This window comes from Lygodium microphyllum, chromosome 4 (assembly GCF_053477565.2).
Source record: "Lygodium microphyllum isolate KBCC chromosome 4, Lygodium_microphyllum_v1.1.10, whole genome shotgun sequence".
Lineage (NCBI taxonomy): Eukaryota > Viridiplantae > Streptophyta > Polypodiopsida > Schizaeales > Lygodiaceae > Lygodium > Lygodium microphyllum.
The window spans coordinates 111,752,346-111,773,451 of record NC_141138.1 but is presented as its reverse complement, the minus strand read 5'-3'; the positions used below and the strand labels follow the sequence as shown (position 1 = coordinate 111,773,451).

Here is a 21,106-nt window from a genome sequence, read left to right as displayed (position 1 = left end):
AGTGCAACACACGGTGGATCTTGAAACCACTAAAACCAACCCCATAGCCATGTCAATGATGCTTCCACAACTTTGTAATAACACCCTTGCTCACAAACTCAAGATTTGTAATGCCATGGTGGTTTACATATAAAATAGCAATGATTGCATATGAAACAATATTACTCACATAAATGTAATGCCATGGTGGTTTGCATTATATGTCGATACATACATGCAAGAACAAAACCCGCAAAAGTATCATGGCACTAGATCAAAAACCCAACCGCCAATTGCACATTAGCTAAAGTTGGATATTTAGAATGTAATGCATGGACCAACACACAACAGTGTTGAATCGCAATCGTGTACCACCACAAGGACAAGGCATTCAAGCCACTAGAAAAGCCCCATCACCCAACATTGTTGAGTTGCAATTGTGTACCGCCACTCGGACAAGGCATTCAAGCCACTAGAAAAGCCCGCGCTCAATAGAAGCACATGTGTATATGGCCAAGCATTATACAATCCATGGTAACTCACCTTGGCAATTTATCACACACTAGAAGCGTGACTATATGGCCGTGTATGATACAATGTGGCAGTATATCGTGTACTCTCTGAAACTTGGCAGTTTACCCATAAAGTCCAGTACTTCACAACAATATAGCCTAGATCAAGATGAGGGTATGCCTTCCTACAAGAATTATCAAGAAGCCAAGTTGGAACAATATATAGGCCTAATATTCGCATTGAAAAAACAAGGATTTTTACAGGAAGAAGATTTAATGAAGGTACAATATGCAATTAGAATACACCTAGTCGCTTGTTGATTCATTATTAGGTGGTAAGAGGCCTAAAGAATTGAAAAATTACAAGTATAGACAGAACCCCATCCCATACACAGAATGAACAACCAACCCATCTTTAAGAGAACTCTGAAAACTCGCCTTGCATCATCCTCCTCCATTCCAACTTCGGCTCTGAGCATTTCACCAATCAGCCAATGCATGTGTGACCATGAAACAGATCCCCTTGTGATGCAACTACACGGGTGACGAACGACAGTGAGGATGTTTTAACTGCGCTAGGCTAATGTGACAGGTGCACATCTGCCTTGATTACCTATCCTCCAAAGCAGAGGAACTTCTTGGGGGCTTGGCCTGATGCTCTGCACTTGGCTGCATTTTCCTCTGCCTTGACAAACTCCTCGCCTTTCTTTGCCTCGGTCATGGCCCGCTTCTCCTCTGCTGTCCTGTGCACGGCGGCAATCTTGTTCTTCATCTTCTCAACATATGCCGCTCTCTTTTTCTCAAGAGCTTCCTGCACATGCCCAATGGCTTGTATATTAGGATAAGAGTATACAATTGAGGTTCAATACATAAGCATGCAGGTAACCCTATGATAGGACAGGATGAGGAGCTTATCATATGATAGAATACATTTGAGGTGTCAGGTATAGGCATGCAGGAATTACACGATAAAACAGAATCAGATTAAGCATGCAGGTACATCATACCTCTTCTTTCCTTAGCTGGGCTTCAGCTGTGGCTTTCTGGGTGTTCTCCCAGGCATTAATCTTGGCAATCACCTTGTTATATCTTCAAGCAGCCCATCAAAAGAAGATGGGTCAGATAAGAATCTTGGATAGAAGGAGCATGCAAATCACATACATGAGAAGAACAGCGATCGCTTTAAGAAGGCATTCTTGACAAAATTATGGATTATGATGAACAATCTTGATTGACCATAACGCGCTAACACAAGGAACAAATATGAATCATTTAAGGACAATCTTGATTGAACAAGATTGCACTAAAACAAAGGGAACAAAGACTGAAAATCGATACTTGTTCATAGCTTTTGCTTTCTCATTCTCCTCCCAGGCTCTAATGTGAGAAAGGGTCCTGTCATGATTGACCTTCGCAAGCGCCTCGTCTGCAGGCGAGAACAAAATCCATGCGGCTGATCAGGACCCAACATCAACAGTAAAAATTACAGGAGCAAGCAAGCAATGATACGAATTCAGATACCACGGTCTTTGGCACCGGCTCCTTCGCCAGTACTCAGGACCACCATGGCACCTGCGTGGGGATCAGCCTCGGCCTCTTTAGCTGGACAGGAGGACGGAGAGCAACGTTAGCGTGCCCAAAGAGAAGAAAGTGCCTGATACAGAGAGAGAGAGAGAGAGAGGCCCGCTGGGCCACAGAAGTACCTGTGGTCTGTGCAGGAAGAGAGGGAGGAGGGGCAGGCTCGTCCAGGGGTGGGGTGTCGGCGGCAGGAGGAGCAGAAGGGGGGGGCTCTGCGGCAGTAGCCATGGAAGCTCGAATTGTCGTTGGGAGAGAATTAGCACACCCAATTCGTGGTTAATGGCAAGAGAGAGGGACAGACGAGAGGATATTTCTCAAAGAAGAAGAAGAAGAAGAAGGAGAAGGAGACAGACTATTGTGAAGATGATGGATGATGATGATGGGTGGTGGATTTGAGAGACAGAGAGAGAGAGAGAGAGAGAGAGAGAGGAAAGGTGGTGTGGGGGCATGTCTGGTTGAGCTGTCATGTTTCCCCACGCACTTGCCAGTGCCACATTTTCCCTCCCTTTTTTTAAGATTTGCTGTTTATTTCCTGTCCCATTTTTCCTTTTTTTACTGCTTGCCACATCTTTTTCGTTTTTAAAAAAAATACGACTTTCACTATTTTTTTCTTACTTGGCATCGTTTTTCTTTTTATTTTCATTTTTCTGTTCATTTTCTGCGCTATTTCCCACTTTCCAACTTGCCAGCCAACTATTCCGTTTTTTACAATTTTGCTACAAAACATTTTTTCCTCTCCATTTTTACCTTGTTTATTTTTGGTTCTCCGCTTACCATTATCGTTACTATTTTTGTTCATTGCTGTTTTTTCCACGTTTACTGGTTAGACTATTTTACTTTCTACACCATTTTTTCTACTACCCTTTCGCAAATTCTTTCTTTTACTATTATGGCCATTATTAAAGTTGTTATCTCTAACTCTTTCCTCTACATTTACCTGATCCCTAGGCCGTGTTTCCATGCATTTAGCATTTTGTGTGCCATACCAAAGAACTTTGTTCTAACCGCGTTTTAGAACTACCCCAATGGCATTGATTTAATAACAGGCTTTACCTAGTGTTCATCCTTACAAATTGTTTCTTCATGCCTTAGTGAACAAATCCTCTGCCCCCCCCCGCGTGGCCCCCGGGCCTCCCATGTTGCCTAACTAGGTATCAACCCCCAGATCCACATGCACACACATACCAAAAAACTTGGATCGATATAATGAGAATGTGGAGCAAACAAAGAGATCCCGAGATGTTTCAATAATTTGTTAGTGGTTGATGCAAATATTCTCACTAGTGTATTTACACATTAAAAAATAGTTTCTTTGTGTTGTCTTTCTCCAACACTTATGAATGAATAGTTAAAGTGTTGGCCTGACTGTAAACGTTGGCCCTACTCATTAGTTCATGTGGACATGAATGGATTTGTATGGCATCTTCTTGAGTCGCCTCTTCACTTCAGTAATTCTCATGTTTCAAATGCTAACATCTCTAAGGTAAAGGGGTGAATAGAATGACACTTAACAATCCCATTGTATCTATCTTATCCAAGTGAGTTGCATGTTGTTTTGTTATAGCCAAGCTATATGCATCATGTTACACTTAGATAAAAGAAATTGGGGCATTTCGATATTATTATTGAGAAGACCTAGTAATATTTGAAGGATTCATAAAAGAGAGAGCGTGAGGGGCCCTAAGAGTGACATTCAAGAATGAATTGTTTTGAGGCTTTACAAAATTCAAGATATAAACAAAATTCACATGGCTCAATGGTTTGACTCGTATTAATCCTATATTTAATGGGTATAGACTTATTTCATAGCTTTAAATGACTTAAAAATGATCCATCTTTTGTGCAAAGTTAGAAACAAATTGGTGTGGGGTGAGCTTTGCTTTTGGGGTGTGTCCCTTTATGGACTCCCTTTTGTCCTATTGCCCTTGACCCATGAGTAGATTTATGCACTACATTACTATTTGCATGTTACACAATATCATATTTTGCCATAATTCCATGATTAAATTGGTCCAAGTATGATTACCTCCAATGGGGGACATACCAATAATTGCAATTAGTTTGCCATATTATGATCAAGCTGAGTGTTCATATCAAGTTGAGATTCTTTTGGCTCAGCGGTGGATATCATCAAAATTTTCCTTATATGAAATAACTCTTGTACTACAACTAAGTATACATGTCACATCTCTACACAGTTACTTCAATCATCATTATAAGCTTTAGTAAATCAAGTACCAACACAAGCTATGGTGACAAAGAGTTTGGGAGAACTCAATTTGTGAACCATGAAGATGTAGTTGAGTTCTTGAACTCATTGTAAATGTCCCCTTTATTTCCCCATGGAAGTAGATCATTCAAATTTAACATGGACCTTCAGACCAAACCTTTAATGAGGAAAGTATCTTTGTCAATAACTCTTTAAATTCTATTATAAATTTGTCCTTTCATTATTGAATCCAATAGCACAAAAAAATTTCTAGCCTACTCAATTTAAACACAAATATATGCTAGTTTACTTGGTCAACATAGCTCTATTATTGAATTTCTAGCCTAAGGTGGTGAGGTTTACCAAAGAATGGTGAATTATGTTTTTGTAAAAGCCAATGGTCATACACTTATTGTGATGAAAATAATGTATATAGCACCAAGATATTGTTTATAGGAATCTATACTCTTTCTACTATTTTTTGAAAATAGATATGGAACCACATTTCTTAGAGCTTTGATAACCCAATTAAATCCACAATGCACACACACAATGGGAGCATGTTATAAAATACTAAGAAGTATATGGAATTTAGATGGTGTAAGTTTGTAGTTTTCTCCTTTTCTTCATACTTGGAAAGGAAGAGCTAAGAGACTTCATACATTTATTATTCATACTCATCCATCAAGTGTATGTGTATGTATTTTTTTGCCTACTTATTCACATCTATGAGTAAGTTTGGTGTGCAAAACATGTGTGACACAACAAAATGTACTAGAGAGAGAGAGAGAGAGAGAGAGAGAGAGAGAGAGAGAGAGAGAGAGAGAGAGAGAGAGAGAGAGAGAGAGAGAGAGAGAGAGAGAGAGAGAGAGAGAGAGAGAGAGAGAGAGAGAGAGAGGATTTCAAGGAATCATGAATTAAATGGGTTCGAGCATGTATTGGCTCCATAAGACAAGTAAGTAAGACAAAGACATGGATGAATAGAAGAAAGGAAACAAAGGCACGTAGACACATAACATAACCCTAGTAGTGCAATTTATTTTTATTGACTATTATGATCTCAAAAGGGACTTGTAGTTTTCAAAAGGTAGGAAGTTTATGTCTTAAGATTTGTTTAGATTATGTGCACTATTTAATGCTTACACCATAGCTAGAGTCTTTGTCTAGAAATGTATATTCTACATGTAATCTTGCAAATTGAGTAGCGGTGGAAAAAGAGAAGCTATATCCATAAGAAAAGGAGTGTGATGTCATCTCCAATGTCTGTAACAACCTAATCCTCTCTAATGATTTAGTAGTTGAAAAAGGGAATTTGTACCAATAAGAAAACATGCCCAAAGTCTTTGAGAACATAATCCTCTCTAATGCATCTTCTATGCAATCATTACTTTGTAAAATGGCCAAAGGAAGTGTGTTTATTGAACAATCTTGTAATGAAAAACTACAAAGAGATAAGAGAAAGAATAACACAACAAAAAATTTGGATAATGAATGTATATATTAGCTCGTAACTATAGTAAAACTTACCATAAACATTGCATGCCATGAAATGGTATGTGTATGTCCCTTTAGGTGCCAAGTACCACTACTTAAAGGTCATTCACATGTGAATGCACTCAATTCTAAACTTATGTATTTGATACATTAATAAGACATCTTTGTGTTTATGGAGGGCAAATCAATCATCAATATAATAATGCTATAATATAATGAGGCTTCCCTAATAATGTCACTCCAAGGATTGGAACCTCTCAACACATTGCTAGGTTAACAAGCAAATGTCCTCATTTGCTAGCTCTAGGCAAGACTCCAACATAACACATAGCTCACCTTAACTCACATGAATAATGATGAGTAGCATCATGGACCAACCGAAAGTTATAACAATTGAAGCTACTCACAATAAAGGCAAACATGTGTCTCTTGCTTGGTTAGGTCCAAAATTCATGCTCCATTATAATGCAAAATCCCTTATAATTTTCACAAATTTCTATTAATTTGACCTACAAAATCTCATATGATTTTGGCATGCACCTATATACCTTTCCATTGAATCCCATCTTACTTTCTTACCTATCATCCAATCAAAACAAACATGCAAAGATCATAGTTATGTCAAGTGGTGCAATCATTGATGGTAGTTAAGGGTATACAATAAAAACCCTCATGGTTTGATGGAATCTATTCAACCCAAAGTAGAGAATGATGCTCTCTAATAGACACTTTGCATCCCACCATTGTCCTTTCTTAGTATCAAAGCAACATCCTAAGAGCTCATGGTTGGAACAATGAGTGTAAGGAGTCAGGATTCATCAGAGTGCATGCGAGAAGCGAGCTTTTTGAGTGAGATTTTGAGCGAACTTATCTGGGCAACCTCCATTTCTTATTCCACATAGGCCACTTATTTCGCCCCTTGATTTTTTTGACATCCACCACCACCACCATTGCGGCTACTATCGCAACCACCACCACAGCTACCTCCACCAACACTACCACCATCTCTGCCGCCACCGCCACCACTATCGCCACCTCCACCACCACTACTATTATCCCCACCACCTCCACAATTGCCACCACTACCTTCACTCTATGTACCTCTATTTCTCTCTCTCTCTCTCTCTCTCTCTCTCTCTCTGTTTCTCCCTCTACGTGTATATTCTCTTTTTCTCTTTCTAGCACACTCGATCAAATAGCACTCCATCTCGTGTAAATGATTTCTCTCTCTCTAGCACGTAATGTGGATTCATTTATGCAATCACCTCAGAAGAATGGAACACCACAGTCCCCCTCCCCCACACACATACAAATCACTCCATGTCTTTACTCTCTCTCAGTTTAGGGTTGTACATGCAATTTCTCCCTCTCATTCTACACACACACACACACACGCGCGCACGCATACACATACGTATACAAATCTTAGTCACTCACTCTCCCTATTTATCTCCCTCTCTTTCTCTCGCTTTCTCTCTCTCATGCATGTGATTAGTCCATATTGTATAATAATGCCTCAGATCAGATTATGGCACGTGTTGTAACAAACACTTCACTTAAATCCTAAATACCTCTCTCTCTCTCTCTCTCTTTCTCTCTCTCACATAATGTGAATGCTTGGGTAGTCACTCGGTGTTTTTAGAACTTTAATTGCAATGGATTGATAGCTCCCTCCCCTCCCCTCCCCCCCTCTCTCCCTTCCCCCTCTCTCCCCAAAAAATATAATACAAGACAAATCATACAAGCAATCCAAATGTACATTTATATTGTGTTAAATATGGAAAAAGTACTTTTCTTTGTCAAATTAAGAGAGACAAGGTCACCAAAGTCTTGCCATCCAACTGGATTGTATAACGGTGACTTTCTTAGCAAAATAAAATGCGGTAGTGCTAAGAGGTAGTGTTGGCATTGCATTACTGGTCATTGTATAGGTGGTGTTGGAAAAGTTCTTCTGCTTCCAAATACAATGTGCTAGTTTTATTCAGTGAGTGTGGGTTGGTGTATAAACATGTTGGCATTTGCATCCATCCCAAGCACTTGGAGGTACACATAGTATATGTGCTTGCATGCCAAATACGCTTTTTCTTCTATGGCACATTCCATGAAATCCCAACAATTACATGTTGGATTCTTTGCAATGTGCACATCATAACACTTGTGCATGACACTTAGAGTTAGTTGTCTCTAGTTTGAAAACCTCATGCTTCAAGGGCTTCACCACTGTGTGGCCCTTCATACTTGCATCTAGAGCCAACACTAAGTCTATCCTTTTTCGTGCAACCTATGAAACATCTCTTCAATATCTACACGAGCCCTAGTTATCATTTGCCTCTTGTGCTGCCTTTTGTAAACCAAACCCACCACTCTTCAACATGTGGATTTCTTCTACTATCAAATTAGTGCCTCATGCCACTGGCCATACTTGTGGAACCTTGGGGAGTGCGTGATGAATGGAAAAACAAATGTTCCATGTATGGTCCACACTATCATTACAAAACCACATGAACTGGAGCCACATTCCATGTCGATTGGTAGCTTCTCCTCTTGAGCTAGACCACTCCATGATGCCCCAAAACGAATGTGCAGGTACCCCATGTGACATATTTTTTATAGGTTTTTTACATTTTTCCTCTCTAACTCCCAACATTGTATACGGACATGAGCTGAAATCCTTCTTATAGCCCAAACGATGTCACGTGCTTGCCTAACAATTCCATGGCAGCACGTTTTAGTGGTTCATCGAGGAACTATCCTAGACAGTTTCGCCCGATACTGGCGAGAATGCACGGGGTCTAGCGTTTAGGTTTCCAAGAGTCCACCCCATAACGGAAGATATCGGCTGTCCCCACGAGGATCAACCTGCAAGCTCGAGGTCCTAATTTGACAACTGAGGTCGCAATCGTAGTTACCCTTGGTTCATGGCGTGCAATGCTTTTTTCTAGTAATAACTAGTTAGGATTCATGGAACCTTAATGGAGTTCTAGCACTGATGCCAGGAGGCATATTCCACGGTGGATTCCGTGAGGTTTTGTGGTGGATTCCGTAAAAGATTCCGTGAGGTTTTGCAGTGGATTCCGTAAAATTTTATTATTACCGGGGCTCATACACAAAGTGGATTCTTTGTGCGAGAAGTCGATGGGGACGCCTATCCTTTTCGGGTGTTTTGTTAATTTTATGTGTACATGTGTGATTCCATAGCGGGTGATTCTGCAAAATACATATTTAAATTAATAAATGTTTATGAGTTTAGAGTGTGTACTCGTAATAAATTAAGGTTAGGATTGATTTCTAACCAATTTATTTTTAATATAGCTAAAGATTGCTAGGTATTCACTTTTGTCGGTTTAATTGTATTATTTTTCTAACAATTGTGAATGCTTCAGTTGATGTGTAGAGCGAGCAGCGGTGGCATTGGGAAGCATTGGAGGATAGCGTGTCTTCAAATTATCAAAAAAATTTGATGGGCACGTATCTTAGGCATGGCGCCTATATTTTGTCGCGCTTATTTATTAAAGCGCTTGATATTTATTTATTATTTTTGTATGCGCATGGGCGCACGATTTAAATACTTGTATTGGATATTGTATTTGGGTACCGCCTGACTTCTTGGGCACCCATTAGCTTTAATTCTTTAGTGGCACAAAAGCAAACTCAAAAGCAAAAGCATGCTATTTTGTAAATTGGGCTATTATTTGAGCTTGAAGATGAATAATATATTAAATACATGCTTTATGGAGTGCTCACACAAGGCGTGGGGGGAGATTGCACCCAATTGGTCTTTTGTTCATGTCGTGCAAGCTTTTTTCATTGGTTTTTATGTAAAAAGTAAAGTTCTTTTGTTCTTGGGGACCTTCTAACGCTCACTACGCGTGCATACAATGTCCAATCTGTGCACCATTGGTATCAGAGCGAAGCTGAGATCGAGAGCTTCCAATTGCTTACCATCTCACGTGAAGTCGGAGCTCTTGGAACGATCGGGCTCTACAGTCCGTCTCATGGAAAACAGTCGATACTAGCGTGTTCCTAGTAGTCAAGAACCCCGTTCTACACCCTCTGATCGCGAGAGACCAGCGTTTGTAAGCGAGGGACCGGCGGCAAAGCTCCTTCATCAAGTCATGATACAGATAAGAAAATTTTTCTTCCATAGCTCAAAGCTTTCAAAGCTTTAAGAATAAGCTTATCAAGCTTAACACTAAGCTTATTGAAAAAAAGCTTTATAAAACAAAATTTCTGCGCCTGTGGCGGCAGTACATACTATCGCCTGCCGCCTATGGCGGCAGTATGTGTTGAGAATCAGCAATCACACTCACTAAACAGCCTCTTTGTATGGAGCCTCGGGGTCAAGGATATGCAGGCTAACTTATCCCATATGCACAATGGTGCCTACTGCAGTTTCCTACTTTCCTATAAAGCATTGTACTTGCTTCCTTTTCTTAATGTAATGATAGTACTCTTTTCTTTTCAGTGAAGTGTCAATGTCATTGTCCACATACACAAGATTGTGTTTATGAGTCCAAGTCTCAATCTTGGAACCTAATTCACTTGTGTAACAAACAGTGTCTTTGTCTTCTCCATCATGAGTCCACACTTCTCATTTCATCCTCCATAGCTTCCGGTTTTGCCATGCTCTAGATCCCGCATTTCTCACATGGTATCAGAGCCAAGTTGGGCATGGCATTGCTTCTATAGCCTCTCTTGATTCCTCTCAACCTCAGTCTAGCTCAATGTCAGCTCATGACTTCATCTCCCAACTCTACTCTCACTGAAGCTTCCATGGCAGCCATAGCCAGCAGCACCCTGTCAGATTGAGCTGCTTATATCTCACTCCACAGGTCAAATCTCTTGGAGCTTCCTTCTGGAAAAGTATTCCCCACTCACAAAGCTTCCCTGTATCACATCAATCCAGGACATTGGACCATCTGGAGCTCAGCATTGTGAAAATCCTCAATCTCTGCTCTATGTCTGCCATAGCCAGACAGGACCTACCTTACTTGGAGCTTCAATAACTCCTCAACCAGGCCATTTCAGCCCACGATTTCTTCTAGGGAGTTGTTCCTCTACTCAAGGCGCTTCATCCTGGAACGAAAATTGACTACATTACTGGGCCCTGACTCCAGCATTGTGGAAATCGCAGAAATCTGTCCTGAACTATGCCGAATTCGTTTGAGCTGCCTGCGTGCTGCATACAGTCCACGATGTTGACGATTATCATGGGGCTTTGATAGCCCATGAAGTCAGCTTCCTAGGCATATAAAATTTTTTGAAAATGATCCATGTAGCTCCTGCAATCAGCAAAAAACCAGGCTGCCCCTAGAAACCCTAATGCAAAAGCCATAGCCAAAGCTTCAAAATTCTGACATTTTTCATTGTTTCTCTCACTGAAGTTATCAACAGTGATTTTAATCACTAAGCAATACTCTCTGAAGTTCATTAAAGTACTGTCACTCAGATTTGAAGGTATCAGCATCAAATCAAGAAGGGGAAGATTACACTTGGATTTAAAAAGAGTAAAGGACTTTATAGATTTGATATTCATTGACACTCAGTTAGTGTTTTTTAGCACTTGTGTCTCTCAACCAACTCTTCTGCTGCTCAAATCTAATAAGTCTAAAGTTGATTTGCTACTGTTCCCGTAAGTCTAACATGGGAAAAGACTCTCCAAATGCTCGATTCAAAGGAGTCGGTTTTCACACCTGGCAAACCCGCATCAAGCTCATCTTGATGAAAAAGGGTCTCTAGGCCATCACAAATGGCAAAGAAAAGAAACCTCGGGATGCGGACCTTGCAACTACTTGGCAAAAGAATGATGACAGAGCCCAGGCCATTATCAAACAGGAGCTAGACGATAGTTATATCCATCATGTGGATAACTGTGAGACCTCACAGGATACATGGAAAAGACTTGACACCCTGTTCGGTGCACAATCTAAATCATCAAAGTATGGTCTCCTGATTGAGTTCTTCAGGCTTGAAATGAAGTCCAGCACATCACTTGCCACACATCTTAATTACATGGAAGGACTCCTAACCCAACTTGCAGGAATCAACATTAAAATGGATGAAGATGTTTGCATTGGTGTTCTACTTAAGAGCTTGTCTCCTGAATATAATAATGTATCAACAACTTTAATAAACATGCAAAATCTTGAACTTGTTGATATCCAGGCATCACTGTTAGAAGAGGAAAAGAAGCTAAAAACTAAGGAAGAACCAAGTACCTCTAGAGATGAGCATGCATTATATGTTGGCAACAGGTACAAAGGCAAGAAGCATCATCTCTTCTGTGACTTCTGCAAAAGGACTGGACACACCGAGAAGTTCTGCCACGCAAGAAAGAGATCCCAAAAGGCCTATCTAGTCGCAGTCAAAGAAGAAGAAGAAAATGGAGCAAAGGAAGAAGAAGATGAAGATGAAGACCACCAGGATCGGAAGGACAAGTCTCATCAATCCTTGTACTCTCATAATTCTGATAGACTGTTTTAAAAGCCTTGTATTTTCTTGCCCTAATGCTTCCTGCCATAAGCTTTGTAAACTCCTTATGTAACTTGGCATTATAGTCCCTGTACACTTTGTGAGGCCCCTGCTACAGCCTCTGGATGTCCACCATGTTTATGGTACCCACACTTAGCCTTTTTTGCGACAGCCTCTGGTGTTTTGCCATGTTTGTGGTATGCCCACACTTTGCAGGTGGTTCTCATTACAGCCTCTACACACTTTGTGCCTTTCTAGTTGTGATTGAGGAGGGGTGTTGAGAATCAGCAATCACACTCACTAAACAGCCTCTTTGTATGGAGCCTCGGGGTCAAGGATATGCAGGCTAACTTATCCCATATGCACAATGGTGCCTACTGCAGTTTCCTACTTTCCTATAAAGCATTGTACTTGCTTCCTTTTCTTAATGTAATGATAGTACTCTTTTCTTTTCAGTGAAGTGTCAATGTCATTGTCCACATACACAAGATTGTGTTTATGAGTCCAAGTCTCAATCTTGGAACCTAATTCACTTGTGTAACAAACAGTGTCTTTGTCTTCTCCATCATGAGTCCACACTTCTCATTTCATCCTCCATAGCTTCCGGTTTTGCCATGCTCTAGATCCCGCATTTCTCACAGTATGTATTGCCCACCATCGACGCTGACGAAAACATAATGAGGTCCACGAAAATCACGCTAATCAACAAAGCTTTAAGCTTAAAGTTTTCCAAGTTTCCCAAGTCATCAAGGTCACAAAAGTCATCTTCAACGATTACCATAGCGGCAGTTCGTACTCAGAAACACACGAATCAGTCTACTACTTCCTGGAAGTCCCTGTTCACACTTGCAGTCTTGTTGAACCAGTTCCAGAAAAAACAGAAGTTCATATGCAGTCTATACACAACACTCTTCTCTTGGAAGACGGTTGTGACAACGAATTCCGCAATCGTAAAGGAGAAAGACTACAAAAGCCAAAAAAAATATAAAAGCCTTGTAAACCCGCCTTCGAGCTATGCTCATCCCGCTAACAAGATTTCGAGTGTGTGAGGTCTTTTGGAATTTTGCAGGATGACTGAACAAAACATGGACGATCTGATGGCCGAAGGTAATCTACCCGAACCAACAATGGAGCAAAAGTTGGATTTGATTATGATGCAGCTTGAAGAAGAACGAAGAGCCCGACAAGCTTTACAAGCTCAATTGGCCAATTTGCAACGATTTACCATCAACCAAGATGGATCGCAACCTGAAGATCTTATACGATGTACCATCGATGCAACACTTGAAGCTCAATCCATTCGCAAAGAAACAAAGATAAGTAAAAGAAACTTAAAATTTTGTACTTTCAATGGATCACGAGATGGAAAGACTGTACTTGCTTTTATAAGTCAATTTGATGATTACTTCCATGAAGAAACATATGCTGAGAAAGACAAAATTAAACGTGTCACTAACCATTTAGTTGACCGAGCATCCTTATGGTGAACTGTGGTCCGCAAGAGTGTTGATTGTCCCACTACCTGGGAGACTTTCCAAAAGAAATTTTTGCAGAATTTCCTTCCTCCTCAGTTCCACGAAAAAGCCATCAAGCAATGGGATCTTCTACAACAAAGAGATCGCGAACCTATTTCCCAATACACTGAATGTTTCTGGAATGCCCTATTGCAACTACGTATGCTCAAAGATGTACCTGAAGCAACTCATAAACGCAAGTTTATCTCTGGCCTACTTGGACATTTCTATGCAAAAGTCAATATGTTCAAGCCAATAACCCTTGAAGATGCAATTTCCTTGACCCATGACACTGAAGACAAAATTCGCGGACGAGACAAGCATCCACAACAATTTCCAACTAATGGTAACTTTGGTTCCAAACAATTCAATTCAAATTTTCGAAGATTCAATCAAAGTCGTTTTCTTCCATCTTCATTCCGTAAATCTTGGACATGACCACTTGCCTTGCCATCAAACACAAATCCAAATCCTAAGCCATCTCCACAGTCAAATCCCAACATTCTTAAACTTTCTGCCATTACCAATAATGTATCAAAAGCAAAACCCATAGTTTGTTATAAATGCCATCAACCTGGACATCTAGTAGCCAATTGTCAATCCAAAAAGCCATCTGTCCATATCAATTATTTGGGAGCAATAGAAGAAGAAGAGCGTGAGGAAATGCCGGAATTTAAGGAAGATGATGACGACATTGGTACTACTTTGAATACTTTGCCAGGTATGCAAACTCCCCATTCCTTATTAACAATGAAATGTTTTGTGCATGGTAAAGAAAAGATTATTTTACATGATGATGGGAGCACACATGACTTTATTTCTACAAAATTAGTCAAAGAATTGAATTTACAAACTGTTTCTACACATTATCGCATCAAGGCTGCATTCCTATGTACGAGATATAATGAAACACAAAAGGTGCATAATTTAGAAATTAAAATTGGTGATTATACTGAACGAAGAAATTTCTTAGTTGTACCTTTGCAGTCTAGTGACATTATATTAGGAATGCCTTGGCGCCACATCAATACAATCATGACATAGATTATTCTATGCATTCAATTAAAATTTATTTTCAAGGAAAACAAATCACACTGCATGGTATGCACACTTCTAATAATTTTCCACAGCTTACTCATACTCAAGCTAAACGTGCATTACGCAAAAGTAGCAAACCCTATTTAATATGGGTGAATGGACTTCAGGCTAAAGAAAAACAGATGCATCCTAGGTATACACAATTTCTTGCCCAATTTCAAGATTGTTTTGCTATTGATTTACCACCTGGATTACCACCTTCATGTCCTGAAGATCATAAGATAGATTTAATTCCTGGAACACAACCACCATGTAAAGCACCATATAGACATAACCAAATTGAACAGAAAGAAATTCAAAATCAAATAGAAGAATTGCTTAATAGAGGATTAATTCGACCTAGTAGTTCTCCATTTGGTGCACCTGTCTTATTAGTGAAGAAGAAAAATAATACTTATCGCATGTGCATTGATTATCATGCCTTAAATAAAATTACTGTTAAGAATAGATACCCAATTCCTAGGGTAGATGTTCTTATGGATAAACTACAAGGATCTGCCATATTCAGTAAGATAGATCTTAAATCTGGATATCATCAAGTAAGATTGAACAAATCTGATATATTCAAAACTGCATTTAGAATACAATTTGGACACTTTGAATTTCTAGTTATGCCTTTCGGTCTAACTAATGCACCAGCCACATTCAGTTGCATGATGAATCACATATTTTTGAAACATCAGCATTGTGTTATTGTTTTCTTTGATGACATATTAGTTTTCAGTAAAAATGAGAATGAGCATTATGAACATTTGTCTTTAGTTTTTAAGTTGTTAAAAGACAATCAATTATATGCTAACCTCGAAAAGAGTGAATTCTTCCAAATAGAAATTGAATATCTAGGACATATTATTTCATAAGAAGGTATTAAAGTTGATCCTAAAAAGATAGAAACAATTTTAAATTGGCCCATACCCAAAAATGTGCATAAATTACATTCTTTTCTAGGTCTTGCTAGCTTTTACAGAAAATTTGTGAGGAATTTCTCATTACTTGCATTACCTTTGACAAAACTTTTAAAGAAGGGTATTGTGTATAACTGGTCTGATAATCAATAAAAGTCCTTTGATTTGCTGAAACATGCTTTAACTCATGCTCTTGTATTACAATTACCTGACTTCAATAGACCATTCTTTTTGGTAGTTACTGACCCTGATGGATCTGGAATAGGAGCAGTCCTTATGCAAGATAATCATCCCATAGCATACTCTAGTTGCAAACTCAAACCATCTGAACTTAAATATTCTACCTATGACAAATAATTATTAGCCGTAATACAAGCCTTACGTCAATGGAAACATTATTTAATGGGATTTGAATTCATGATCAAAATTGACCAACAAAGCATTAGACATCTCCTTAGTCAACCACAAATATCTGACTGACACATTAAATGGGCAACTTTTATTCAAAGTTTTCATCCCCTTATACAGTATCAACCTGGAAAAGAAAATGTTGTTGCTGATGCTTTGAGTAAAAGACCAACAATTCACCATATTTCTATGATATCATTTGATTCCCTTATCCCTATGAAAGATACTTATCATTAGGATCCTACTTTTCAAGTTGATTGGAATAAACTAGTTGCAAATAATTGGATTCCTATTGATTCACTGTCTTATACTAATGGATTCATGTTTTATGAAAAAATATTATGTGTGACAGTTCCATTTCAATCATTTGTTTTGCATGAAATTCATTGTCCTCCATATCAAGGTCATAGAGGAATTATATCTACTTTGCGCACATTGTTTGAAGATTTTTATTGGCCACATATGGACACTGATGTATCTAACTTTGTATCTGAATGCTTAGTTTGTCATCAACGAGTTAAAAGACACCATGGTAAACATATATGGTTTACTAATGCCATTATCTATTCCATCACGACCATGGGAACAGATTTCAATGGATTTTATCACAGGTCTACCTAACACTAAAGCTAACCATGATATGATTTGGACTGTTGTAGATAGGTTTAGCAAACAAGCATATTTTATTCCATGCAAGAAAACTTTAACTGTATCTCAAGCTGCTCAATTGTTTTTGAAAACTGTTTTCACTAATCATGGTTTACCAAAAGTCATTTTCTGATCGTGATTCTAGATTTTGCACTAATTTTTGGATTACTTTGTTTGCTAACTTAGGAACAAAGATTGATTTTTCAATCTGCATTTCATCCTTAAAAAAAGGGTCAAACAGAAGCTACCAATAGTACTATTTTAGATCTTTTGTGTGCTTATACCATTTCAAAACCACACACATGGGATACACATCTACATTTACTTCAGTTTGCATATAATAACACACCACATATAGCTACAAAGAAAGCACCATTTGAAGTTATTTATGGATATCGATTGCCTACACCTGTTGCATCATTATCAAACAAAATTCAAACTATTGATGATATTGCTAACATGTATGCCACTATTTTTGATGAAGTTAAAGATATAATTGCAAAAGCCCAGTAATCATACACAAAACAAGCAAACAAGAAAAGACAGGCTATGAATTTCAAAGTTGATGATTATGTTTGGTTACGAATAGAAAAACGAAGATTACAAAGTGTAGATAAACATCCCATTGTCAAATTAGCACCTAGATTTTATGGACCATTCAAGATCATACACAAAATCAATGACAATGCATTTAAACTAGAACTACCACAACATTGGAAAATCCACAACACCTTTCATATAAGTTTATTACGACCTTTTAGAGGCCAATTACCTATACACCCTATCTATGAAAACCCTTTTTTGCTAGATGATGAAACTGAAATCCTTGAGCTTGAAACTATTATAGATACTGACTTTATGACCACTAGAACTGGCCGTAGATATTCTAAATATTTGGTTAAGTTTAAAAATCATCATGTTGAAGGGACCCAATGGATGCACGCTAGAGACCTAAATGCTTTCCCCACTCTGTTAGCTCCACATTGAGCTAATAGCAATTGATGACAATTGCTATCCCACCCCAGGGGTATGATGCTAGGAGGCATATTCCACGGTGGATTCCGTGAGGTTTTGCAGTGGATTCCGTAAAATTTTATTATTACAGGGGCTCATACACAAAGTGGATTCTTTGTGTGAGAAGTCGATGGGGACGCCTATCCTTTTCGGGCATTTTGTTAATTTTATGTGTACATGGGTGATTCCATAGCGGGTGATTCCGAAAAATACATATTTAAATTAATAAACATTTATGAGTTTAGAGTGCATACTCGTAATAAATTAAGGTTAGGATTGATTTCTAACCAATTTATTTTATGTAGCTGAAGACTGCTAGGTATTCACTTTTGTCGGTTTAATTGTATTATTTTTCTAACAATTATGAATGCTTCAGTTGATGTGTAGAGCGAGTAGTGGTGGCATTGGGAAGCATTGGAGGATAGCATGTCTTCAAATTATCATAAAATTTTTATGGGTGCGTATCTTAGGCATGGCGCCTATATTTTATCGTGCTTATTTATTAAAGCGCTTGATATTTATTTATTATTTTTGTATGCGCATGGGCGCACGATTTAAATACTTGTATTGGACATTATATTTGGGTATCGCTTGACTTCTTAGGCACCCATTAGCTTTAATTCTTTAGTGGCACAAAAGCAAACTCAAAAGTAAAAGCGTGCTATTTTGTAAATTGGGCTATTATTTGAGCTTGAAGATGAATAATATATTAAATACATGCTTTGTGGAGTGCTCACACAAGGCATGGGGGAAGATTGCACCCAATTGGTCTCTTGTTCATGTCATGCAAGCTTTCTTCATTGGTTTTTGTGTAAAAAGTAGAGTTCTTTTGTTCTTGGGGACCTTCTGACGCTCACTACGTGCGCATACGGCGTCCGATCTGTGCACCAAGCACAGCTGCCACACCTTTCCCCTAAGATAAATTTTTATTAAGGTTTTAAGACCTGACCCTAAGTAAGTCAATGCTAAGCTCTACCTAATTTTTCCTAATTAATGTTTTGTGCAATCTCTTGAGAGAAGTTCCCAGCTTACTGGGAGGACCACCCATCCATAGGATGAATCTGTTTAGGGATCTCACCCACCTTCTTCGCACAAATGGTTTTCTTTAGTTTTCTAATTATCTATCACATTAAGTTATGGCATATAAAAGCATCTTCATTAATTAACCCGTTATCACAGGTTTCTTTGCATAATTTTATAGCACAACACAACAATAGAGAAAACAATCTTTTGGCAAAATATATATATATATTTATTACAAATTTATTTACAATGATTTTTCCCTTCTTCCTACGTAGAAGATAAACCTTTGTTTACTGGAAAATCCCTTTTGTTTGCGTAGAAGAAAAGAAACCCTCCAAGATTTTCGTCCCTTCACTAGTACCGAGGACTCCAGGATCCCATCCTGATTCATGTGAGGGTCAGGTAGTTCCTAGGAGTGATTGAGAGATTTATGGCTAGAGCCCCCCCTGGCACTCCCGCCTCCTCCTAACAAATGGATTCCTCACCGACGAGCGACCTCTCACCATTGGGACTGATCCAAAGCGCAAGGTTCCGTGTCTGTACTAGCCGTGGGAGAGGCATAGCACGATCTTTTCTCTTATTATCTTGATTATATATTTACAATCAGATCTAACTACTGCAAGCACAATCAACTTTCTTGTGCAACCATCAATGCATGCACAAATAAAAAAGAAACAATAGCAAGTGTTTTTAGCATAGGAAGTAGCCCCACCCAAATCTAGGGTTTCTATATTAAGGTCCCACCTTATTCTTAGGGTTTCACTTCCTACTTGCAACTCTTTTTTGAGATCCACAAGTTATTTTGTGAATCTGGTTAATTATGAGAAGCTTATGTTATCTTTATGAAAAAATTGTTATTTCTATCCTAAAAGATAATATGGGCATTTATGCCTATGGTAGGCAATTCATGTGCTGCCTTGCCCTAACCCGCACTTAGAAAGATTTCAAATGCTTTTCCAAGTCTGTTTAGAATTTAGAATTTGTATCAACAAATTATTATCAATGTCCAATAAGTCCTACAGACTTCTGATATTTATTTAATTTCATGTACTAATAGTTTCAGGGTTGTCGAGTATTTCATAGTTGTTTTCACTTCAACATTCTCGATATTTTAGGTTAGGTTTTCTCACTGATTCATATATGGGTCAACTCATGATATTGATGCTCTCGCTAATATAATCATTAATATTAACATTGGGTGTGTTTTCAGCAAAAGGAAATCATTTTTATTTTATTCTACTTATATTCTATAGTTTAATCATTGATGTTTCGAACATTTGCTAAACTTTCAATCCTATCTAGAAAGATCAATTTTCATTTAGCTATGTCCTAAGTGCAATGCTGATTGTTTTACTAAATTTTTTAATTCCATGCAATACAAAAATCATAAGTGCAAGAAACGCTAGCAGGAATATTACAAAAGGTGTCATGAACTCCACCACCATTTCCTCCGAATAATTTGGTGATATTGCCCTTGATTGGTTGAAGGGAAAGGGTCCTCAAAGTTTAGTTTTCTTATACCCTTTTTTCTAGGTATGTTTTCAGTCACATACTTAGGCCTCTGAAAGGCGTTGGCTTCCTCGGACCCCTCTTTCCCATCAACCTTGCATTTTCTTGCTATAGTCACATTGTCCCCTTGAAAATTTGGATGTTTATGCAATTCAGTTCATCTTGCTACCTCCTCAACCATCCTTATCGTTGCTCAAGGTGCGGGGCTAATTCCTTGTTTGTAGTCGACTCAAAAGCTTCTCTACATTGGATCCTGCACCATAAAACTTTCCACTAATGAATACATGTCATTTTGTGCTCTATGGTAGAGCATTGGCCAAATCACTGACACATGCATCGTACAAGCTTATAGATCCCTTGAATCCCTCCCCTGGCAATCAACTTGCATGCATTGGCTCTACTAAGTTCATGGTTGGCATATGAACAATGTCCTCCAACACCTAGACAAAAATATAGTACGAGAAGGTATGAAGAATGAGAAAACAAATGTACACACATCACATTCTACCATTACAAACTAGTCTTAAGTGCCTCCTCCAATGTGGATATCTAATATGCCACCAACTAAGCCAACAATCCATTGCTGGTATATTGCACCCCACAACTTTCCCTGAGGCCCACCAAGCCCAAATGAATTGATATTGCATTGTTGCATCATCTTCCGTTGTCGGAGCGTTTAGGGTCGAAAGTCTACCACGGGGTAAGAGTTAGTAGGGTGAAGGAAGATTCAGGGAGAGCAATTGA

The 21,106-nt window shown here is 38.7% G+C and overlaps 1 protein-coding gene across 1 annotated transcript; it reads right to left on the bottom strand.

The window, feature by feature from the left end:
* Nucleotides 1–701: 701 nt before the first annotated feature.
* LOC148037478 (remorin-like) lies at nt 702–2,438 on the bottom strand. Its single transcript, XM_087676434.1, has 5 exons — nt 2,195–2,438; nt 2,013–2,093; nt 1,830–1,917; nt 1,499–1,580; nt 702–1,302 (listed from the first exon to the last, which is right to left on the bottom strand). Exons 1-5 carry the CDS (start codon nt 2,295–2,297, stop codon nt 1,105–1,107), a joined length of 552 nt encoding a protein of 183 aa, XP_087532560.1. The 5' UTR covers nt 2,298–2,438; the 3' UTR covers nt 702–1,104.
* Between the last annotated feature and the right edge of the window lie 18,668 nt (nt 2,439–21,106).